A 22,500-nucleotide genomic window follows, 5' to 3' on the forward strand; every position below is an offset into this window, starting at 1 on the left:
GTTTTTTTTCCGAACTACAGAAGCGTGTCACGAGCCCTCGACGTATACGCCTTCTTAAAGAGTCCAATATTACGAGTCAGCAATGTCGGGAGGAAGACTTTTCTCGCCCCGGTATTTCTTGCGTCAGTGATTTGTCGTGTGCGTTGTGTAATATGACGGATCTACCCCCTCCCCCTCCTCCTCCATCCACTTCGTCTCAATCTTGCACGTCGGCTCACATTTGTTCCTCTCATCTCTCTATAATTAATGAAAGCTTTTATTAATCTCTTCTTTACTGTTTCCTTTCCTCTCATTCCTTCGCGTTTATTAATTCGTCAAAGAGAGCGTGACGGATTGATGCGCTTTTATTATTTATGTTCTTGTTTTTATTTTATTTTTTTGTAAGTGTTTCGTCTTTACTAGTGTTTTACTAAAGGGAATGTTCTTTGTGTTTTGGTGTTCATCGTGTTCTCAGATTTTAATGTTTGTTTGTTTGTTTGTATTTCAGGTTTGTAGCAGACCAAGTTGATGTGACACAGTGTTGAGTGAGTACTGGATTCTCTGTTTTTCTCTCCTCGTTCTCTTCTTCCTCCTCTTCTCCTGGTCTTCTTTTTCTATTCTTTCTTTAATCTCTCTCTCTCTCTCTCTCTCTCTCTCTCTCTCTCTCTCTCTCTCTCTCTCTCTCTCTCTCTCTCTCTCTCTCTCTCTCTCTCTCTCTCTCTCTCTCTCTCTCTCTCTCTCTCTCTCTCTCTCTCTCTCTCTCTCTCTCTCTCTCTCTCTCTCTCTCTTCTCCTGATCTTCTTTTGCTCTGTTTTCTTTAATGTACCTCTCTCTCCTCTTCTTTTCTTTCTCCTCTATTCCTGATCTTCTTTTTATTTCCTTTCTTTAATATCCCCCTCTCTCTTCCCTTCTTTTCTTCCTCCCTTACTCCTAATCTTTTTCTTTTCTTTCTTTAATATCCCTCTCTCTCCCCTTCTCTTCTTCCTCCTCTATTTCTTATCTTCTTCTTTCGTTTTCTTTCTTTAATGTCCCTCTCTCTCTCTTCCCTTCTCTTCTTCCTCCTTTCATCATCTTTTTCTTTTGTTTTCCTTTAATATCCCACTCTCTCCCCTTCTCTTCTTCCTTTTCTTCTCCTGATCTTCTTTTGTTTCTTTCTTTAATATCCCTCGTGTATTCTACGTGAAGGCAAATCCCGGAATAATTGAAATGTCAAGTCGGTTAGGTTCTCAAGCCATGAATTTATTTTACGTTAAACAAATAAACTACTCGAAACTTTGCAGGAGATAAGATTATTAAAGAAAACATAGCATCTGTTAGTTTGAGGCAATAACAAATAATAAGTGAAAAGTTAAGTTATGAAGGCAAAAGTAATTCGTAGAAGGAGAAACTGTTGAAAAAAAATATAGAGGGAAAGGATAACTGCAGAAATTATGATAAAAATGATAATAAAAGGATAATAAAGAGAAAAATGTCATATGTCCATTTCAGGCAATAAAAGATAACAAATAATAAGTAAGGTCATGAAGGCAAAAATAATCCATTGAAGAAGAAATCGTTGAAAAGAATCTAGAGGGGAAGGAATACAGTAAAAATAAAAATGATGATAAAAGGATAATAAAGAGAAAAATGTCATATGTTCTTTTCAGGCAATAAAAGATAACAAATAATGAGTAAGGTCATGAATTCAAAAATAATCCGTAGAAGAAGAAATCGTTGAAAAGAATCTAGAGGGGAAGGAATACAGCAAAAATGATGATGAATATGATAATAAAATGATATGAAAAAAATATCACGAAAATAAAGATTATAATAAAGAGAAAAATGTCATTTGTTGTTTTTTCAAGGCAATTTATATGTAACAAATGAGGAGTTAGATATAAAGGCAAAAATAATCCAGTATAATAAGACCTCGTGTAAAACATTCTAGAGGCGAAGTAACATAGCAAAATAGTAATGATAGTAATAATAATAATAAATAGATAAGTAATTAAAACCTCTGAATTAACGAAAACAACATCAAAAGATAAACTAAAGTAAAAAATAAAAAAAGTAAAGTATCGGTATGAGAAGAAATCGTTTAAAACTTTAGTGGCAAGGAAAGACAGCTAAAGAAAATAATGATAATGAACAAAATGAAAGAAAATAAGTAAAAAAAAATGAATCAAAGAAAACAACAATGGAAGATATACTAAGCCATTATGTATATGAAGAAATCGTTGAAAAAAAAAAGTGGCAAGATATTAAAGCAAAATAAAAAAGTAACAATAATAAATAAAATAATAAAAAGTTTAAAAAAATAAGGAAGGGAAATAACAATAAAAAATAAACTAAAGTAGAGGCAAAATTACCGCAAAATAAAAAAAAGTAATAATAATAAATAAAATAATGAATAAGTAAAAAATGAAGGAAGAAAAACATCACTAAAAGATAAACTAAAGTAAAACACACAAATTATCAAAGGAACACAAACTTTACGTATTGAAGAACTCATTGAAAAAAAAAATAACAGCAAGTAATACAGCAAAAAATAATAATGATAATAAACAAAATAATCGATCAGTAAAAAGAAATCAAAGAAAACAACAATACAAGATAAACACAAGCAAAAAGACACAAAAAGACGCTATCAAGGGAATACAGGCTTTACGTATGCGAAGAAATTAAAGCAAAAAAATAAAAATAATAATAAATAAAATAATAAATACTTCGTCAAAATTCTGTATTAAGGAAAACAACACTAAAAGATAAGCAAAAAAAGTATCAAAGGAACACAAGCTTTACGTGTATGAAGAAATCGTTGAGGCAGGTAATTCAACAAAAAAGTAATGATAAATAAAATAATAAGTAAAAATTCTGCATTATTAGGGAGAGCAACACTAAAAGATAAAGAAAAAAGTATGAAGGGAATACAAGCTTTACGTATATGAAGAAATCCTTGAAGAAAAAATATATATAAGCAGGTAATTCGACAAAAAAAGTAATGATAAATAAAATAATAAGTGAAAATTCTGCACTACTAGGAAAAGCAATACTAAAAGATAAAGAAAAAAGTATGAAGGGAATACAAGCTTTACGTATATGAAGAAATCCTTGAAGAAAAAAAAATATAAGCAGGTAATTCGACAAAAAAAGTAATGATAAATAAAATAATAAGTGAAAATTCTGCACTACTAGGAAAAGCAACACTAAAAGATAAAGACAAAAGTATCAAGGGGACACAAACTTTACGTATATGAAGAAATCCTTGAAGAAAAAAAAATAGAACCAGGTAATTCGACAACAAAATAATGATAAATAAAATAGCAAGTAAAAATTCTGTATCAAGGAAAACAACAATGAAAGATAAACACAAACAAGAAAAACAAGTCATCAAAGGAACATAGCCGCCCCAGGTGAAGGCGTCCCACCCAGATGTTTGTTTCCCCCCTCGCATTAGCCTATCAAGGGACGGGAGGAGCGCATCTTCCCATCAGCACATTACCGTCATGTTAACTTCTCAAGAGATGTCACAGGCATATCTTGCCATCAAAACAGAACTCTCACGCCCTCCCTCCTTCCGCCTTCCTCCTTCTCTCCGTCCCTCTCTCTTCCTCCCTTCGTCCCTCTTCAGCGCATAACGTCAACAGTGATATGTTTTGTTGTCTCACGAGGAGCCGAACGGTCCTGACATTGTTCGGCCTGAGCTATGGTGTCGGTATTCTCTTAGACGCTTCCGCCACTCACATCAACTAGTTTCAAAGGCCAAAACAGAGATCAAATGGGTTCTAATGAGTGTTATTTTAGGTTCATGGTACAAAAGAAGGGTCACAAAACTATCCCTGGAAATGCCCAAGACTCCGACGAAAACCTTGTCAAATATGTGTGCTTGGGCTCCGAAATGTTTAAGGATATGGGCCATCGTGTCTCCCCGTCGTCATGCTGAGAGGGGCCTGGCTATACGTATAAATTTGGCCGTGCTGAGCTGCAGAACCTTAGCCTGTCTGCTCACGTCTTCCCCGCCAATCCCGACACGTCCCACGCCTCGATCCTCGTCTAGTTGAGTCTGATCCGTCTCCTCTACTGCTACAATTTGTCTCAACCCTTTTCTTGGTACCTAGGGCAAGGTTCCGCTATTACTCTGACGCTATCCCTGGCTGCTCCCGTCTTCACCGGCAATCCCTACACGTCCCACGCCCCGTTCCTCTCCTAGTTGGGTCTGATTTATCTTCTCTACTGCTACACTTCACCTAACACATTGCTTGCCATCTACAGCCAGTTTTTCGCTCTTACTCTGACACAATCCCTGGCAGCTCACGTCTTTCCCTCCAATTCTCACACGTCCCACGCGTCGATCCTCACCTAGTTACGCCTGATCAATCCCCTTTACTGTTCCACTTTATCTCAACTCTTGTCATCTACAACCAGTTTCCGCTCTTACTCTGCTACCATATCTTGTCTGCTTGCTTCGGGCAGACTAAGGGTAAGGGAGGGGATATGTTGACTGAAGTCCAAACGGATCATTATGACAAATGAAATAGCTTGAAAATATGAAAAGTGTTGTTGATTTGTTGTTATTATATACGGCAAAAGAGACAGGCCGGGGGCTAAACAAAATATAAAAGATAGCCCCTAACACGCCGCTCCCACAAAAAAAAGTATATACAAAAGATGATGTAAAAAATATGATCTATTGTGGTTTGAAAGATTTGTTACTCCCCTTTTGAAAATTTGCTATCAGAGGGAAGAAATGCAGACGAAAGAAGGCTGTTGTAAAGTTTACCGTAAGTCAAAGGGGTGAGAGATCGAAAATACTGATTAACTCTTGCATCAATAAGTTGGACGACACAGAGATAAGCTTGAGTAGAAAGTCTTTTACAGCACGGCCGCGGAAGGGGAGGAGACATGCAATTAGTAAGTTCATAAGAGCAGTTAGTATGAACATAACGATAAAAGATAGCGAGGAAAGCAACACTGCCGCGGCGGGTTTTAAGGGTAGAGGAAAGTCGGTGGGAGGAGGGGTAAAGATAAGGCTGAGGGAATACGTTATAGCTATGCGTGACCTCGGTGACTCCAATCAACAGTGGTGCGTGGGTTGAGGGGTAGAGGTCCTCGTCCCTTGAGATCCACACTCCATACAGGGGCGGGAAAGGCCATGGTTAGTATCTGCGAGGGGGGGAAAGAACTGCTGGAGGTGACACAGAACGTTTAACCTCGAAGAAGCCATTGTTGTTATTAGTGTTGTAATTATTGTTGATGTTATTGTTTTGGGTGATGTTTTCGATGTCATTTTTTTCTTTTTTTGTTGTTCCTTTAGTTCTTGTTCTTGTTCTTCTTCGTTTTCTACTAGTTTTCTTCTTGTTTTCCTTTGTTCTTCTGTTTCGTCTTCTTCTCCTTTTTATTCTTCTTCTTATTATTATTATCATTATTATTATTATTATTATTATTATTATTATTATTATTATTATTATTATTATTATTATTATTATTATTATTATTATTATTATTATTATTATTATTATTATCATCATCATCCTTCTTCTTCTTCTTCTTGCATCTCTTCCTCCTCTTCCTCCTCCTCCTCCTCTCCTCTCCTCTCCTCACCCCTCCATCTCCGCCTTCACCTCCACCACCCACTACCACCCACCACCACCACCACCACCTCCTTCTCCTCCTCCCCACCCCCCATCGGTAGCAGCAGCAGTAAGCAGTAACAGGAGCCGCCGTAGCCGCCAGCGTGACATCTAGGCTAGTGACAACAACACGTAATTGCCGGTAATAGCGGGGCGGCACGCGTGGGGCTCCTGCCCGCCCCGTCACCCGCCGCGGCCCCGTCAGCAGCAGCCTCCCGCCCTGCCCTGCCCCCACCCCACGCGCTGCACTCCCGCCCTCCACTCCTCGTCATTAAGCTGCCCTAATGACCCCAAAATCGTCCCATTATTGAAGCAATCAAACATATTGTGGGCCACGGAAAGGGAAAGGAAGGGCTGGGTCGGGAGGAGGGGTTAGGGGGAGGGGTACCCGGGGGGCGGGGGGGGGGGGTATAGTACGCTAGTCTTTTGCAGCGCCGCGCTCAGTATGTTGTAAAAAAAGTTCAAAAGCTGTGATTAACATTGTGGATATTAGTGTTTTTTATGGTGAAATGTATTGTATTGTGGTGATGATGGTAATGATGATGATGATGATGGCTGTTTTGTATTATAAGGATTTACTGCTCAAGCTGCTGCGTTGTCCATGTCAGTCCTGAACACCGTAGACGAGAAAAAATATCATCGGTCGGGTCGGTTGGTCTGTGTCTGTCTATCGGGTCTGTCGGTCGGTCGGTCGTTGGAGTCGGAATTACGCAACTTCCCGTGTCGCGTCACCTGTAACCTGTAAATTACGCCGCCCCGCCGCAGGAAGCAAAGCGGCTCTCAGATAGTGCCGGTGTTGTCAGGAGGCCTGCTCACGCGCGCCGCCATACCGTCATGTAGCGGGGAAAGTAACTCCCTACTACAAAACATGAAGTGATAATCGTTACCTCAGAACATGAAGGGGTATGAAGAGGGCCTAAGAAGCACGTCATTTTGGAGTCATCAGCAGGGTCCATTATTTCTAGTTTTTGTCCTCCTCCTTCTCCTCTCATCCCTCATCTCTACCACCACTGTCCACCACTAATACTCTTTTTTTCTCTCTACTCACTCCTCTCCTCTTACTACTCCTCCTTTATCATCACCACCTCTTCATCACCTTGCTCTACTCCAATCTTCACTCTTCACCACCACCACCACCACTTTCTTTTCCTTTTTCTTATTCTCGTTTACGTGGTGGCCGCTAAGTACCTATAATATTTGAAGACTATACTATACAGTGTCATGTTTGCTGTTTCGTGGCATGGAGTCTATTTACTGCTTCCTTCATATACTGCAAACCTTCTTTTTTCTTTTTTAATCAAGGGTATAGTAAGAAGAGGAAGTGGGTTGGTGGGGAAGGTACAGGTGGGGGAGAAGGAAAGACAGTAGGAGTGTACAGTTGTATGGTGTAGGTTCCTTAGTTGTTTTTCCCCCCTCCCCCCCCCCCATAGCCCCCCCCCCCCCTACCAAACCAAACCTAGACACAGTTTCTTTTTTAGTTTTAGTGTTTCCGAAAAGTGATACTGATATTTTTTTTCCATACAAACCTTCTCTTCTTTTCCCCCCCTCCCCCCCCCCCATGGTCCCCCCTACCAAACCAAACCTAGACACAGTTTCTTTTTTAGTTTTAGTGTTTCCGAAAAGTGATACTGATATTTTTTTTCCATACAAACCTTCTCTTCTTTTCCCCCCTCCCCCATAGCCCCCCTACCAAACCAAACCTAGACACATTTTCTTTTTAGTTTTAGTGTTTCCGAAAAGTGATACTGATATATTTTTTCCATACACACCTTCTCTTCTTTTCCCCCCCACCCCCCCCCCCAAGGTCCCCCCTACCAAACCAAACCTAGACACAGTTTCTTTTTTAGATTTAGTGTTTCCGAAAAGTGATACTGATATTTTTTTTCCATACAAACCTTCTCTTCTTTTCCCCCCCTCCCCCCCCCCCATGGTCCCCCCCTACCAAACCAAACCTAGACACAGTTTCTTTTTTAGTCTTAGTGTTTCCGAAAGTGATACTGATATTTTTTTTCCATTTTTTTATCTTTTAACCTTACCTTGTTTTTTCCCTCCTCAGTAATTGCGGATAAAAGATACAATGATGATTTTTCTTTACACAATTTCTTTTTTTTTATAGTTTTAGTGTTTCCGAAAGTGATACTGATCTTTTTTTTTCCATTTTTTTTTATCTTTTAACCTTATCTTGTTTTTTTTTCCTCCTCAGTAATTGCAGATAAAAGATACATTGATGATTTTTCTTTATTCATTCACTTTATTTATTCACTGGTTCATTCGTATACTACCTGCAGATAAAAGATTTAGTGATGATTTTTTTTTTTTTTTGCGGCATTAGGAGACAGGTGAAGGGCAAAAAAGAAGAGGATAAAAAAAAGCGATATGACGCTCTTACGTGGGAAACAACAGACAGATGCTTAAGAATTATCGACCTTTAAATATTCAGTTCCACAGATGTCTTAGTAATACTCCCTGTTTGCTATTTTAAATTATCAACCCAGCCAGCTACACAGTCAGCCAGCCAGTCAGTCAGTCATTCAGTCACCCATCATCATCATCATCATCATTATCATCATCATCATCATCATTATCACCATCATGCAGCCAAAAGTCAGTCAGCCAGCCTGTCAGTCAGTTAGTCAGTCAGCCAGCCTGTCAGTCAGTTAGTCAGTCAACCATCGAGCCAACCATCTACTCAAAAGCCTGTTAGTCAGTCAGTCAGTCACCTAGTCAGTCAGCCAGTCAGTCAGTCAGCCAGCCAGTCAGCCAGTCAACAAACCAGTGACTACCGCAGGAAAAAAATGTTAAAAAAATGTATCGCGGTATTCTTGTGATTAATGTACCGCTGATTGGCGTGGAGAGGGAGAAAGAGGGGGGGGGGGGGGGAGCATTCAAGTGGTGGAGGGGGGGGAGGGGATGACAGTGATGGAGGGAAAGGGGGCGGGGGGAATGGGGGGAGACTGATGAAGTAATATCCTTTTGAATCCCACTCTCGATATTGCCCTAGTTAATATATGTTTTGTTGTTGTTGTTGTTGTTGTTTATATTGTTTCACCTTTAACCTCGGGGAACATAAAGTTGAATAAAAAAAGTGATTATTTTGAACCTAATAAACAAGTGTGTGTTGGGGGAGGGAGGGGTACGTGTGTGTGTGTGTGTGTGTGTGTGTGTGTGTGTGTGTTATCCGGTCGATGAAGCGAGTCCTCTCACCTTTGGCGTCTTTAGGAGTCACATTTCACCACGATCACCACTTCTCTCACCACCACCACCACCACCACCACCACCACCACTAATACTCTTTCTCTTTATCACCACCTCCTTTCCTCCTACCACTCCATCACCACATCTCCATCATCTTGCTCTACTCCAAACTCCACCCTTCACCACCACCACCACCACCACTAATACTCTTGCTCTTTATCACCACCTCCTTTCCTCCTACCACTCCATCACCACATCTCCATCATCTTGCTCTACTCCAAACTCCACCCTTCACCACCACCACCACTAATACTCTTTCTCTTTATCACCAGCTCCTTTCCTCCTACCACTCCACCACCACATCTCCATCATCTTGCTCTACTCCAAACTCCACCCTTCACCACCACCACCACCACCACCACCACCACTAATACTCTTGCTCTTTATTACCAACTCCTTTCCTCCTATCACTCCATCATCACATCTCCATCATCTTGCTCTACTCCAAACTCCACCCTTCACCACCACCACCACCACTACTAATACTCTTGCTCTATATTACCAACTCCTTTCCTCCTTCCACTTCTTCCCCAACCCCATCACTCCAGCACTACCTTTCCCTACCATCACTTTCTTCCTCCTCCTCCTTCTTCTCCTCTCATCCCTCATCTCTACCGCCACTAATAATCTTTTTCTTTCTACTCACTCCTCTTACCACTTCACCATTATCATCACCTCTTCACCTTGCTCTACTCTGCCCTTCACTCTTCACCACCACCACCACCACAGTCATCACCACTTTCTTTTCCTTTTTCTATCTTTTCCTGTTTTATTCTTTTCTTTTCCTGCTACCCTATCCACTTTGCTATTTCCGTTCTACCTCCACCATCGGGCTTTTTTTGTTGTTGACGTTTGCTGTAAAAAATTAAAAAAAAAAAATTCTTCATAATTCGTTTCCTTTCTTACCATAGCTCTTCCTCCTCCTCCTCCTCCTCTTCCTCTTCTTCCTCCTCTTTCTCTCACCTCCATCATCATCACCACTACAAGTCCTCCTTCCTTATTTCCTCCTTTCCCTCTACCTCCTCCTTCTCCTTCACCACCTCTTCATCACCACAGTCATCACTCTTTCCTCCTCTCACCACCATCATCACCACCACCACCAACACCAACCACCACTAGTCTTTGTTTATTATCCACTCCCTTCCTACTCCCACTCCTTCATCACCACCAGCTTTTCATCACCGTTTCCTTTCCTTTCCTTACCACCATTCTCTCTCTCTCTCTCTCTCTCTCTCTCTCTCTCTCTCTCTCTCTCTCTCTCTCTCTCTCTCTCTCTCTCTCTCTCTCTCTCTCTCTCTCTCTCTCTCTCTCTCTCTCTCTCTCTCTCTCTCTCTCTCTCTCTCTCTCTCTCTCTCTCTCTCTCTCTCTCTCTCTCTCTCTCTCTCTCTCTCTCTCTCTCTCTCTCTCTCTCTCTCTCTTCCTTTTCCTCTTTCTCCTATTCCTACCTTCGTTACTTCTACTTCTACTTCCCCTTCTTTATTACTTCCCTTCTTCACTTCCATTCACTATCATTTCCCTTCATTTTCCCTTCCCTTCATCACTTCCCTTCCTTCCTACCAGTTCCCTTCTCTATACTACTTCCTTCATTTTCATTTCTCCTCTACATCATTTCCCTTCACTTTCCCCTCCTATTTATCTATATCATTTCCCTTCACTTTCCCTTCCTTTCTTTACTGTTTCCCTTCACCACTTCTCTTCACTATCGTTTCCCTTCTCTGCCACTTTCCCTTCAACACCATTTCCCTTCACATCCACTTCCTTTCACTTCCACTTCTTTACATTTCTTCCCATCTCTTACTCCACTTTTTCATCACCACCTCTTCACTAACCACTTCCCTTCACCACCACATCTACTCCACCACACCACTTCCCTTCACCTTCACCACCACCACTTTTCCTACTCCACTTCCCTCCCTTCACCACCACTTCCTTCCACTTCATCTAATCACTTCGCCGCCGTTCACTTCTTCTTTCCTCACCTTTCCCAGCCACACCCAACGTTCACCTTTCGACCCTTACCTTCACCCCAACCCCCCCCAGCCCCCGTTTCCCCTTCCCTCCCCTCTCCTTACCTTCTCCTCTCTCTCCTCCAGTAACATCCCTTCTTCTTTCCCTTCCTCAACCCTTTTTTTTTTTACCCATGCCTGTTCCCGTTTATCACGAGTCATTCCTTTTCTTCTGCCTTCGTTCCACCTCATCAGCCTTTACTCTATTCCTCTTTCTCCTCTTTTCCCCTTCCCTCCCTCCCTCACTCCCTTCCTCATTCTTTTCTTCGTCCCTTTCCCTCTGTCCCTCGCCTTCCACCACAGCCCACCGCCCTTCCTGTCTTTCTGTTTTCCATTTCCTCCTTTCTTCAATCTCTCTCTCTCTCTCTCTCTCTCTCTCTCTCTCTCTCTCTCTCTCTCTCTCTCTCTCTCTCTCTCTCTCTCTCTCTCTCTCTCTCTCTCTCTCTCTCTCTCTCTCTCTCTCTCTCTCTCTCTCTCTCTCTCTCTCTCTCTCTCTCTCTCTCTCTCTCTCTCTCTCTCTCTCTCTCTCTCTCTCTCTCTCTCTCTCTCTCTCTCTCTCTCTCTCTCTCTCTCTCTCTCTCTCTCTCTCTCTCTCTCTCTCTCTCTCTCTCTCTCTCTCTCTCTCTCTCTCTCTCTCTCTCTCTCTCTCTCTCTCTCTCTCTTCTCTCTCTCTCTCTCTTTTTTCTTTCATCTTTCTCCTTTTCGTCTCCTTTTTTGTCTCTCATGATCTTATCCATTCTTTCCTCCCTCTCTCTCTCTTTCTCTTCCTTTCCTCCTCTTTCCTGTCCCCCGCCCACCGCCCTTCCTGCCTTCCTGTTTTTCCTTTCCTAATTTCTTGACACTCTCTCCCTCTCTCGTTTTCATTGTCCTCGCCCTCCTTTTCCTCCTTTTTTCTTTCGCTATTTCTCTTTTCTTAACCATGTCACTGTATCTTTCTACCTTTTTTTTCCTTTGATCTCACTCCTATTCATCTCCTTCTTCTTCGTCTTCCATTCTTTCCTCCCTCTCTTTAATTCTCTCCCTCTTTCTTTTATCACTCTGTCCTTTCATCTCTTCTTTCCATTGTTTTCTCCCTTCTTTTCCTCTTTTTTTCTTCCTGTTTTCATCATCATGGCTCGATCTTTTTTTTTTCTTTCATCTTACTCCTTTTCATCTCCCTCTTCTCCATCTTTCCTGATCTTAGCCATTTTTCCCTCTCTCTCTCTTTCTCTCCTTTCCTTCCTCTTTCCTTCACCCCTTTCCTTCTGTCCTCCCCGCCTCCCGCCCTTCCTGTCTTCCTGTTATCCGTCTCTTCCTTCCTTTCTTCACTCTCTCCTTCTCCTTTTCATTGTCCTCTCCCTCCTTTTCCTCCTTTATTTGCTATTTTTTTTCATCACCATAGCATTGTTTCTTTTTTCCCCTTCTTTTCCCTTTCATCTCACACCTTTTCATCTCCCTCTTCTCCATCTTACTTGATCTGATCCATTCTTTCCTCCCTCGTTCCCTCTCTCTTTCTCTCCGTCTCTCTTTCATAACCCTGTCCCTTTAACCAAGCCAATAATAACAAGACACCCACACGCGCGTACCCTTCACCCCCCCCCCCTAACCAACCCCCTACATCACCCCTATCCCTCCCTATATACACCCCATCTCTTCCTACAATCACGACTTCTATGTACCTTTCGCCCCCTCCTTCACCCCTCTAACCAACCCCCTTTCCCACTTCCTTCAATCACGTCTCCTCTATGTACATTCCCCCCACCTCTTGTCTCTCTTCAGCCCTTAATCAACCCCCTACATCACCCCTAGCTCCCCACACCACCCCCTTCCTTCAGACCATGTCCCCCCTACCTACCCCACCACCCCCTGTTTGCTGTCTGTCCCGTTGGCTTTTCGTCTTTTATATTGTCGTGAGAATAAACAGCATTTCCACACCCTCAAAGACACTTCTCTATACCCCACCTCTTCCCTTTCTGTTTGTCCTCTTGGTTCTTAGTCTACTGTAGTGGCGTGAGAATAAACATCATTTCCACCTCTTTGCAGACACTTTGTACCCTTCCATCCCCTCACACAAACGTCTCTACTGCGTACCCTGTCACCCCCTGCAACCTGTCTGTCCCTTCGGTTCTTTGGGGTCGTATCATAACACATTTCACCGCCTAAGAACATATATTTGACAAGGCTTTCGTAGGAGTTGTGGGCATTTCCAGGAGTAGTTTTATGATCCTGGTGGTAGTTTGACCCTTCTTCTTTACCATGAACCTGAAGAAACACTCATTAGAACCCTACTGACCCCCTCTTTGACCTTTAGAAACAGCTGATGTGAGAAGCGAAAGTGGATATAATACCTGCCGGTCGGAATTATAAGACACTTTCGCTCCTCACATCAACTATTTCTAAAGGTCAAAGAGGGAGGCAATAGAGTTCTAATGAGTGTTTCTTCATAAAGTACAGAAAGGACGAACTATCATCAGGTCAAAAACTACTATCCTGAAATCTAAAGCCTTATCAAATAAACGACAAAATTTTTTATAATACGGCCCAGTCTGAGAATCTGCTGTATTGGCGTGAGGATAAAGAGCATCCCCCCCCCCCCCATCACTGACACGTCCCTACTTATACCTTTCCACCCCTTCACACAGACGTCTCAATACTTTCCCACCTCCCTTGCTGTCTGTTCCCTTGGCCTTTCGTCTTCTGTATTGCCGTGAGAATAAACAGCACAGACACTTCTCTACTTAAACCTTTCCAGCCCTTCACACATGCAGACTTCGCTACCCCTGCCACCCCCTCACACAGACGTCTCTAAACCCTGCACCCTTCACCCTGCCACCCCCTCACACAGACGTCTCTAAACCCTACACCCTGCCACCGCCTAACACAGACGTCTCTAAACCCTACACCCTGCCACCGCCTAACACAGACGTCTCTCAACCCTCCACCCTTCACCCTGCCACCCCCTCACACAGACGTCCCTAAACCCTACACCCTGCCACCCCCTAACACAGACGTCTCTAAACCCTACACCCTGCCACCGCCTAACACAGACGTCTCTAAACCCTGCACCCTTTCACCCTGCCACCCCCTCACACAGACGTCCCTAAATCCTGCACCCTCTCATCCTGCCACCCCCTCACACAGACGTCCCTCCTGCACCCTGTCACCCTTTTCACCTGTCCCCCGTCTGTGTCCCTTAGTCTGATGTAGTGTCGTGAAAATAAACATCACTTTCGAATAACGGCGCCCTGTAGTATATTGCCGCCATCCCTCTTCTTCCTCCTCCTCTTCCTCCTCCTCCTCCGTCCAGCATGTAAATTGAACGCTGAGGAGGCGAAAAAATAAATGGGATTGGATGAGTGTACCCGAAGAGTCCATTATGTAGCTCGAAGGTCTCAGGAGTACGAGAGTGTGCGTGCGTGTGTGTGTGTGTGATACTGTTGCGTAGGTGTGTGATTGCTTGCGTCATCGTGTGTGTGTGTGTGTGTGTGTGTGTGTGTGTTCCTTTTAGTCTACTTGTGTCAGCAGTTTAAGTAGGCCTTTTCATTAACGTAAGTTCGCTTGTTGTAGTTCTTGGTAAATATATATAATTATCACGCTGGACCATTCTTTCACTTTTTTTATATTAAGGATACGCACTAAATGAATATAAAATGACAAAACTTCCTACTCCTACAAAGAAAGGAGAGGGAGATACCAAAGAGTTATCAAAATTAATAGTACCCTTATCGAGGTGTGTTAAGGCTCTACTATAGGTTATCCCCTGATTGAGGCTTTACAGTATTATGCTTTATTTTCATATTTGCGTCTCTTTCTTCCCCTTGCCCTATTTATCCCTTTCTTTCTTCACCTTGTTGTTGTTCTTGTTCTTTTTCTTCTTCTTTTTCTTGTTCATTTTCTTCTTTTTTTTATCTTTTTCTTCTCCCCTTCCTTCCCTCCTCCTCCTTACCAAGCCAGACAGCCATTCAGAAGGCATTGACTCGAGACCCACAAAAGAGTGTCGTGAGTGTTCTTGTGATTAAGGTACCGCAGATTGGGTGTCATTAAGCTATCTACCTGTCTATTACTCTATCAATCTTCTTACCTTTCTACTACCTATCCCCCTATCCATCTACATTTATCTACGTCTTCCCCTGTATCCATCTCGTCATACTGTCTATCTCTCTATTTATCTGTCTACCTACTTGTGTCTGTTTACCTATGTGTTTATCTACTTTTATCTATTATCTTTCTTCCTGCTTTTGTATACCTATGTGTTTATCTACTTTTTACCTGTTTATCTATCTATCTAGGAATCTATCTATCTATGTCTGTCTGCTTGTGAATCTATCGACTTTGTACCTGTTATCTATCTCTAGTAATCTATTCATCTGCCTGTCTGCCTGCGTATATATCTATCGTATATCTGTGACCTCTCTATCTATCCATCTACTTCTATATGTGTATCAGTCAGTAAGTCTATCTACATACCTATCTACCAGTGTATGTTAATCAACGTGTATATCTACGAGCGAATGTGTGTGGGGCTTAATTACCGCTATTGTGTCGCATCGTTGTTCTTGCGAAATGTGTGTCAGGAGGAGGTCACGCGTAGGGCATTATTGTCGTCGGAGCAGCAAAGTTAGAACTGTCTCATCGTCTCACCCTCGCCAACCACTCCGTCTTTGCTCTTGTTGCGTTTCCTCGGTAGCTTATAGAGGCTTGGTGTGATCAATGTTGGGTTGGGTCGTGCTAATGAGGGAAGTGCTGTGAATTGTTGTTGTTGTTGATGATATTGATGAGCTTAGCTGTTGCCGGTGTTGTTGGTGTTTAGTTCTGGTAAGTCGTTAATCCTTTAGTCGTTAAATTAGGTAGTTTGTCAGTAGGTTATATGTAGGTTTCCGAGAAGTGGTGTATATATTAGTTAGTAGAAGTCAGGCAGGTGTGTGTGTGTGTGTGTGTGTGTGTGTGTGTGTGTGTGTGTGTTAATTATATCAGCTGTTGCACATGTTCCTTGCAGGTGGAGATATTATTGTTTGTATTATTATCATTGTCGTTGCTGTTATTAATATTATTATTATTTTGTATTGTTACCACTACTACTACAATACTACTACTACTACTACTACTGCTACTACTGCTACTACTACAACTACTACTACTACTACGACTACTACTACTACTACGACTACTACTACTACTACTACAAATTCTACTACTACTACTACTACTACTACTACTACCACTACGACTACTACTACTACTACTACTACAAATTCTACTACTACTACTACTACTACTACTACTACTACTACTATTCCCCCTTCCCACCACCACCACCATCACAATTACCACTACTACAAGACCGACCTCACCAATAAAACCAAGACGCTCGTGATCTGCTGAGTCAAACGTGTCTTCGGATTTTGTGTGGCTGCTCACGAACGGCTTTGGAGGCGACCCAGCTGGCAGCCAATAAGGGAGAGTAATTAAATCACCTTCCCCTCATTTGCCCTCATCGCCCCATCATCATTATTGCCTTCATTATCCACCGGTTCGTTCTCTTCCTCCTAATCTTCGTCCTCTTCCTCCTCCTCCTTGTTTTTGTTGTCGTTTTCGTTCTCCTCCTCCTCCTCTTCTTCCTGCTCGCCTTTCTTATGTCAGCTTCCTTCCTTCTTTCTCTTCCTCAGCATCATTATCAACATCATTATCAGAGTCATTATCCTCATCGTGGTCCTTCCTTTTTCACGATTTTCTTCGCCTCCTTTTTCTTCTTTGCTTCGCCGTTGTTTCTTATCTTTGCCCTTCTTGTCCCAATTCTATTTATCTTGTTCTTGTTCTCCTTATTCATCTTCTTTTTCTTTTCTTTTTTACAGCAAAGGAGACAGTTCAAGGGTATAAAAAAAGAAAACAATAATGAAAAAAAAAGTTGTTCTTGTTCTTTCGTTTTTCCTGGTCTTCTTGTTCTTGTTTTTTTCTTGTTCGTCTTTTCTCCTCCTTTTCTTCTCCTCTCCTTCTCCTCTTTCGTCTCATTATCGTCATTATCACCGCATCATCATCAGTACTAAATTTTTCCCTCGTTTTCCTCCTCATTTTCTCCCTCGACCTCCTCCTTCTTTCCCTCTTCATCACCATCATCATCATCAGTATTCCCACCACCACCACCACCACCACCACCACCACCACCACTTTCTATTTCCCAAAGAAGAGTAGCTACATAAACCGTGACATAGCAGGAGGAGGAGGAGAAGGAGGAGGAAGAAGGGTACACGCGAAGAACTAAAAACAACAGTATTATATAAACAAAAACAATAACAGGTAAACAAAAACAACAATAAGTATAAACAAAAACACACACAAGCAGTATAAAAAAAGGCCATTCAGAGTTTATTTGTAGTTCCACCATGCACCAACAACCTTCATATATGTTGTTGTTTTTTTTTTACTCTTTACACGGTGGAAGAGGAGGAGGAGGAGGAGGAGGAGGAGGAAGAAGGGCAACTATGCGTGCAATATCTCAGCATCACACACACACACACACACACACACACACACACACACTCTCTCACACACACACTCACACACACACACACACACACACACACACACACACACACACACACACACACAGGAAAACAGAGGTATAAATAGATCGATCGATGACTACATGAAAAAATACAGACAAAGAACGAAGAAAAAAAAAACCAGAAAAGTTACAAGAAAGAAAAAAAAAGGACTAGAAAGCGTCGATGAAAAACTCTACTCAAAAAAAAAAGGAAAGAAAAAAATAAAACTAGAACAATAAACGAAAAAAAAAATGACGTGATATGCAAAAATAAAGAAACGGAAAGCGAGGAAAGAAATAAAAACTGGAATGAAAAGCAAAAATAAAGAAACGGGAAAATAAGTAAAAAAAAAAAAAGTGTGTATCATTTTAGTTGACAGGTGTGCGTGGGCCTCACCTGCGCTTGAATGGCGTCGGTAATTGGCCGCGTATGAACACCGGGATTAGCCGCGAGGAGAATACGAACACTTACAATTAATCGTGAAACACACCCGTGAATAATTATACTGCCGAACCTTAATGGCCGGAGAAGAGAAGAGGAGAAGAGAAGGAGGAGAAAAGACGAACAAGAAAAACAAGAACAAGAAGACCAGGAAAAACGAAAAAACAAGAACAACTTTTTTTTCATTATTGTTTTCTTTTTTTATCCCCTTAAATTGTCTCCTTTGTTGTAAAAAAAAATATAAATAAGGAGAACAAGAACAAGATAAATAACGCCAGCCTGTCTCTCGCAGATGAAATTTTCTTCTGTATTTTTCGTGTGTTTTGATCGTCTTGCTTTTGTTTTTTCAGCACTGCCATTTCCATCATCATCATCATCATCATTGTCATCCTCATTATCTTTTTTTATTTTTGTTCTTGTTCTTGTTTCTTATTCTTTTTTTCGTTTTTTCTTATTCCCTTCTTGTTCTTGTTCTTCTTGTTCTTTTCCTGTTTTTGTTCTTGTTCTTCTTCTTCGTCTTCTTCTTCTTTTTCTTCTTCTTCTTCTTCTTCTTCTTCTCTTTCTTATTCTTCTTTTTCTTCTTCTTTTTCTTCTTCTCTTTCTTCTTCTTCTTTTTCTTCTTCTTCTTCTTCTCTTTCTTATTCTTCTTTTTCTTCTTCTTTTTCTTCTTCTCTTTCTTCTTCTTCTTCTTCTTCTTCTTCTTCTTCTTCTTCTTCTTCTTCTTTTTCATCATCATCATCATCATCATCATCATAAGCATCATCATCTTGTACCACTCATGTCGAACTTTCAATAAAATAATAATGAAGATGATGATGTGAATAATAATAATAATAATAAAAGAAAATAACAATAAATTCAATACACAATACACGATCTCACCGAACAAAGGAAGAGGAATCAGGTATACAGAGGCATTGTCGTGTGTGTGTGTGTGTGTGTGTGTGTGTGTGTGTGTGTGTGTGTTCAGTGACCATCCATCTTCCTCCTGTTCCCGCGCCTCTCCCCTCATCATTGCCGGCTCGATAAAACAGCTTGATGGGCGAGAATAACACTTCCCTCCCCCTGCCCCCATAGCTATCAATCCTCATATCCCGACACACACACACACACACACACACACACACACACACACACACACACACACACACACACACACACACACACACATACACACACACACAACACACACACACTTATAGTTTAGTGTTTATTGTATTTCATTCTATCAAGCATTCTTTTTTTTTTCATTATTGTTTTTTTTTTTTTTTACGCCCTTGCACTGTCTCCTCTGCTATATATATAAAAATAAAAAAAACTCATCTTGGTCTATCAGAGGGTGTAGATTTTTTTTTTATGTAGTGTACAGGTTCATAGCGTTGGTAGGCTCTCTTGAAAGGTTCCAGTTCGTTAGTGACTCGAATGGATTTTTTTTATAGTGCCTGAGTAATTTATATCTTCTGGTAGGTGCATGCTGCCTCACGGTGGTTCTCTTGACTGAAATTGCTGGTGAAGGGAATCTTGTATTAGTGGTAACTGTGGTGGTGGTGGTGGTGGTGGAAAGGGGGGGATAGTAGTAGTAGTAGCAGTAGTAGTAGTAGTAGTAGTAGTAGTAGTAGTAGTAGTAGTAGTAGTAGTAGTAGTAGTAGTAGTAGTAGTAGCTAAGTTTGAATGACAGCATGTGGGTGAATTTCGGCCACTCAGCGATGGCTAAATTAGATCAACGAGCAGCAGCGGGACTCGAACTCGGGACTCTTGTGTTTACCGCGTTGACAATTCGTCCACCGCCTCCTTCCCCCAAGTTTTTAAAAAAGTACCAGTATATACATTATCCCTTGAGGTACTGGAGAAAGGAAATCAGTGCTAATGTTCAAGTTTCCCCTCGTCGGTAAATCTATATCGTACTGTTGGGTAGTAATTAAGATCAATACAACGAAGCTTTCCCTCGGTAAATCTATAGTGTATTATCACGTGCTGGTACAGGAAAATCGATTACACCAGGGGTTGCTCCTGCTTACTCTACAGGACCGTTTAGTAGTAATAAAAAACACTAAAAATAAAACTTTCCCTCGGTTAATCTTAAATAGGTAAAAGTCAGTGATAGTCATACTTTCCTTTGTGACGGAGATGAGCACCGAGGCCACGCGCAGGTATGCCCCCAACTCTACCTTGCCCCCTTCTACATGTGGGGAATAACTCTACACTACAGAGTCGTTTTGTAGTAAGAAGTATAAGAAAATCAATCTTTCCCTTGGCTAATCTTAGATAAAAAAAAGTCAGTGATAATCATTCTTTCATTTGTGACGGAGATGAGCACCGAGGCCACGTGCATCTAAAACGTTTGCTCCTAACTTTTACAGGTGGTGGGCGATCGAGGAAATTACATAGGCGACTGATTTAAGGATTACCTGAAACTACCAAGCAGGAAGTATCAATCACCTTAACAGTCAAACAACGCTAATGTACTCCCTAAGGCCTAAACAAAGAGTTCCTGTTCTCTACGTAATAAAGGATATGAGGGATTGATTTAAGGTTTGAGCTACTGATTCATATATTACCTGAAGCGATCGAGCGGGAAGTATCATCACCTTAAACAGTTAATCTACTCTAATGTGCTCCCAAAGCCGAAGAATTCCTGTTCTCACCATAAAACAGGATTTGAGGTTGTGTTCTGTCCGCCTCTCTCTCACACTACACTACTAAAAAGCGATCAAGCGGCAAGTATCATTTAAGCAGTTCACCTCAAATCTCACCAGTTCACCTACTCCAGTTTACTCTCTTAGTTGAGGAATTCCTGCTCTTGAAACAATGGTCGACTTGAGGCTCTAATATCCTTATTCTCCTCTCAACTATTCAGCAAATTGATCTGTAGAAGGAACTATTAAGTCTCGTTGAATGTTCATGTATGCTCGAATTGGTGTATCATTGCTGGGGAGATCTTGCTGTCACCTTGATGAATGATTTGAGGTTACTTGTGTTCGTTGGCCCACCATACATAGAGCCGATTTCACAGTCCAACACAGTGTCTTCGTAACAGCCCGAACCAAACTATAGAATCCCATGCAATCCAAAATGGGGAGGTCTTCGATGCCACACTAAATACACAAGACTTTTCCTGTATAGTTTCATCAAATCTGTGAACTTAAATATAAACACCAGACACTATACAAGGAAATTTCGAAGGCTCTGGTATTGGTTTGGGAGCTTACTAACCCATCATGAGGAACTGTGAAAATGGCCCATAGTCATTATCTCAGAACCCATGAAACTAATCTATTGGAGCGCGTAGAGTATCGTAAGCGGTTCGTCTACTCTGATTTGCTTCCACTATATATACCGAATGACTCCTGTTTTCATCATAATAAAGGACTGATTGATTGTCTGTCGATAAGATTGTGTTCCGTGCTTCACCCAGTTACAAATCCACTTTTACTAATCTAGCGCAGCAGGTATTGAGTGTCATTAGCGGTTCATTTACTCTGCTTATGTTACCGAATGATGTCTGTTCTCACCATCATAATCGACTGAGGTTGTGTTCTCTGCAGCTCCCACTTACAGAACTAAAAAAAACTCCTAGGGTCGTGTTATGAGACATTTCGCCGCCCGAAAACAAATATTTGACAAGGCTTTCGTAGGAGCTGTGGGCATTTCCAGGAGTAGTTTTATGACCCTGGTGGTAGTTTGACCCTTCCTCTGTACCATGAACCTAAAAAAACACTCATTAGAACCCGACTGACCCCCTCAAGGCTTTCGTAGGAGTTGTGGGCATTTCCAGGAGTAGTTTTATGACCCTGGTGGTAGTTTGACCCTTCTTCTGTACCGTGAACCTCAAGGAATACTCATTAGAACCCGACTGACCCACTCTCTGCCGTTTAGAAATAGCTGATGTGAGAAGCGAAGGTGTCTTATAATATACCAATCTAATCTCTAGAACCACGTATTTTGAGTCGTAAGGGTTCGTCTAATGTGACTTGCTTCCATAGTCGGATAATTCTTGTTCTCACCCCCCCAAAGAAAAAACAACGATTGAGGTTGTGTTCCTTGCCCCATCCATTCACAGAACCCTTAACGCTAATCTATCAAAGTGCGTATTAAGAATCGGAAACGGTTAATCTAATCTGCTCTGCTTCCGTAGTCTACAACAACTCCTGTCCTCGCCACAATAAACGATGTATTGAAATAGCGCCACCAAAATATTGGAGTGGTAAAAATAACTGATAGTGATACGTTTGCATTGATCATCGTAAGCATCATGCAAACTTGATTTATTTGAACACTCGACAGCAACAACAACAAAAAAAAAGAGTTGACGTTTATTGAGTGACTCCCGCCAACACACACACACACACACAAAATATATATATATGAACAGAAAGAAACGTGACTCCATCAACTATGCATTCATTTGTTTATTCATTCATATATTAACTTTCACGGCCAGCAAGTTGATTAATAATACACAACGTTATAAACTCTTTTTTGCTCTATATTTTGTCCCCCTGCACCAAATAAATAATAGGCACCAGCAGCACCAGCAGCGTCGACGACCATTAATTTGTCGGTGGTGCATCAAAAAGAGTCGGTGATCAGCCCGGCCCGACGCGGTGGTGGCAATTTCGAATCATTCTGGACGGTAAATATGCGAAGTTTATTATTACGTGGCCGTCAATAAAGGTGATACGTATATGT

The 22,500-nt window shown here is 41.6% G+C and overlaps 1 protein-coding gene across 1 annotated transcript in view; it reads left to right on the plus strand.

Moving 5' to 3' along the window:
• LOC126995529 (uncharacterized) overlaps positions 1-22,500 on the plus strand; it is a 137,913-nt gene that overhangs the window by 52,323 nt on the left and 63,090 nt on the right. The window contains exon 2 of the mRNA XM_050855156.1: positions 488-524. Coding sequence (XP_050711113.1) covers position 524 — 1 coding nt within the window. The 5' untranslated portion in view covers positions 488-523. The remainder of the gene's footprint in view (positions 1-487; positions 525-22,500) is intronic.

This window comes from Eriocheir sinensis, chromosome 8 (assembly GCF_024679095.1).
Source record: "Eriocheir sinensis breed Jianghai 21 chromosome 8, ASM2467909v1, whole genome shotgun sequence".
NCBI classification, from domain to species: Eukaryota; Metazoa; Arthropoda; class Malacostraca; order Decapoda; family Varunidae; genus Eriocheir; species Eriocheir sinensis.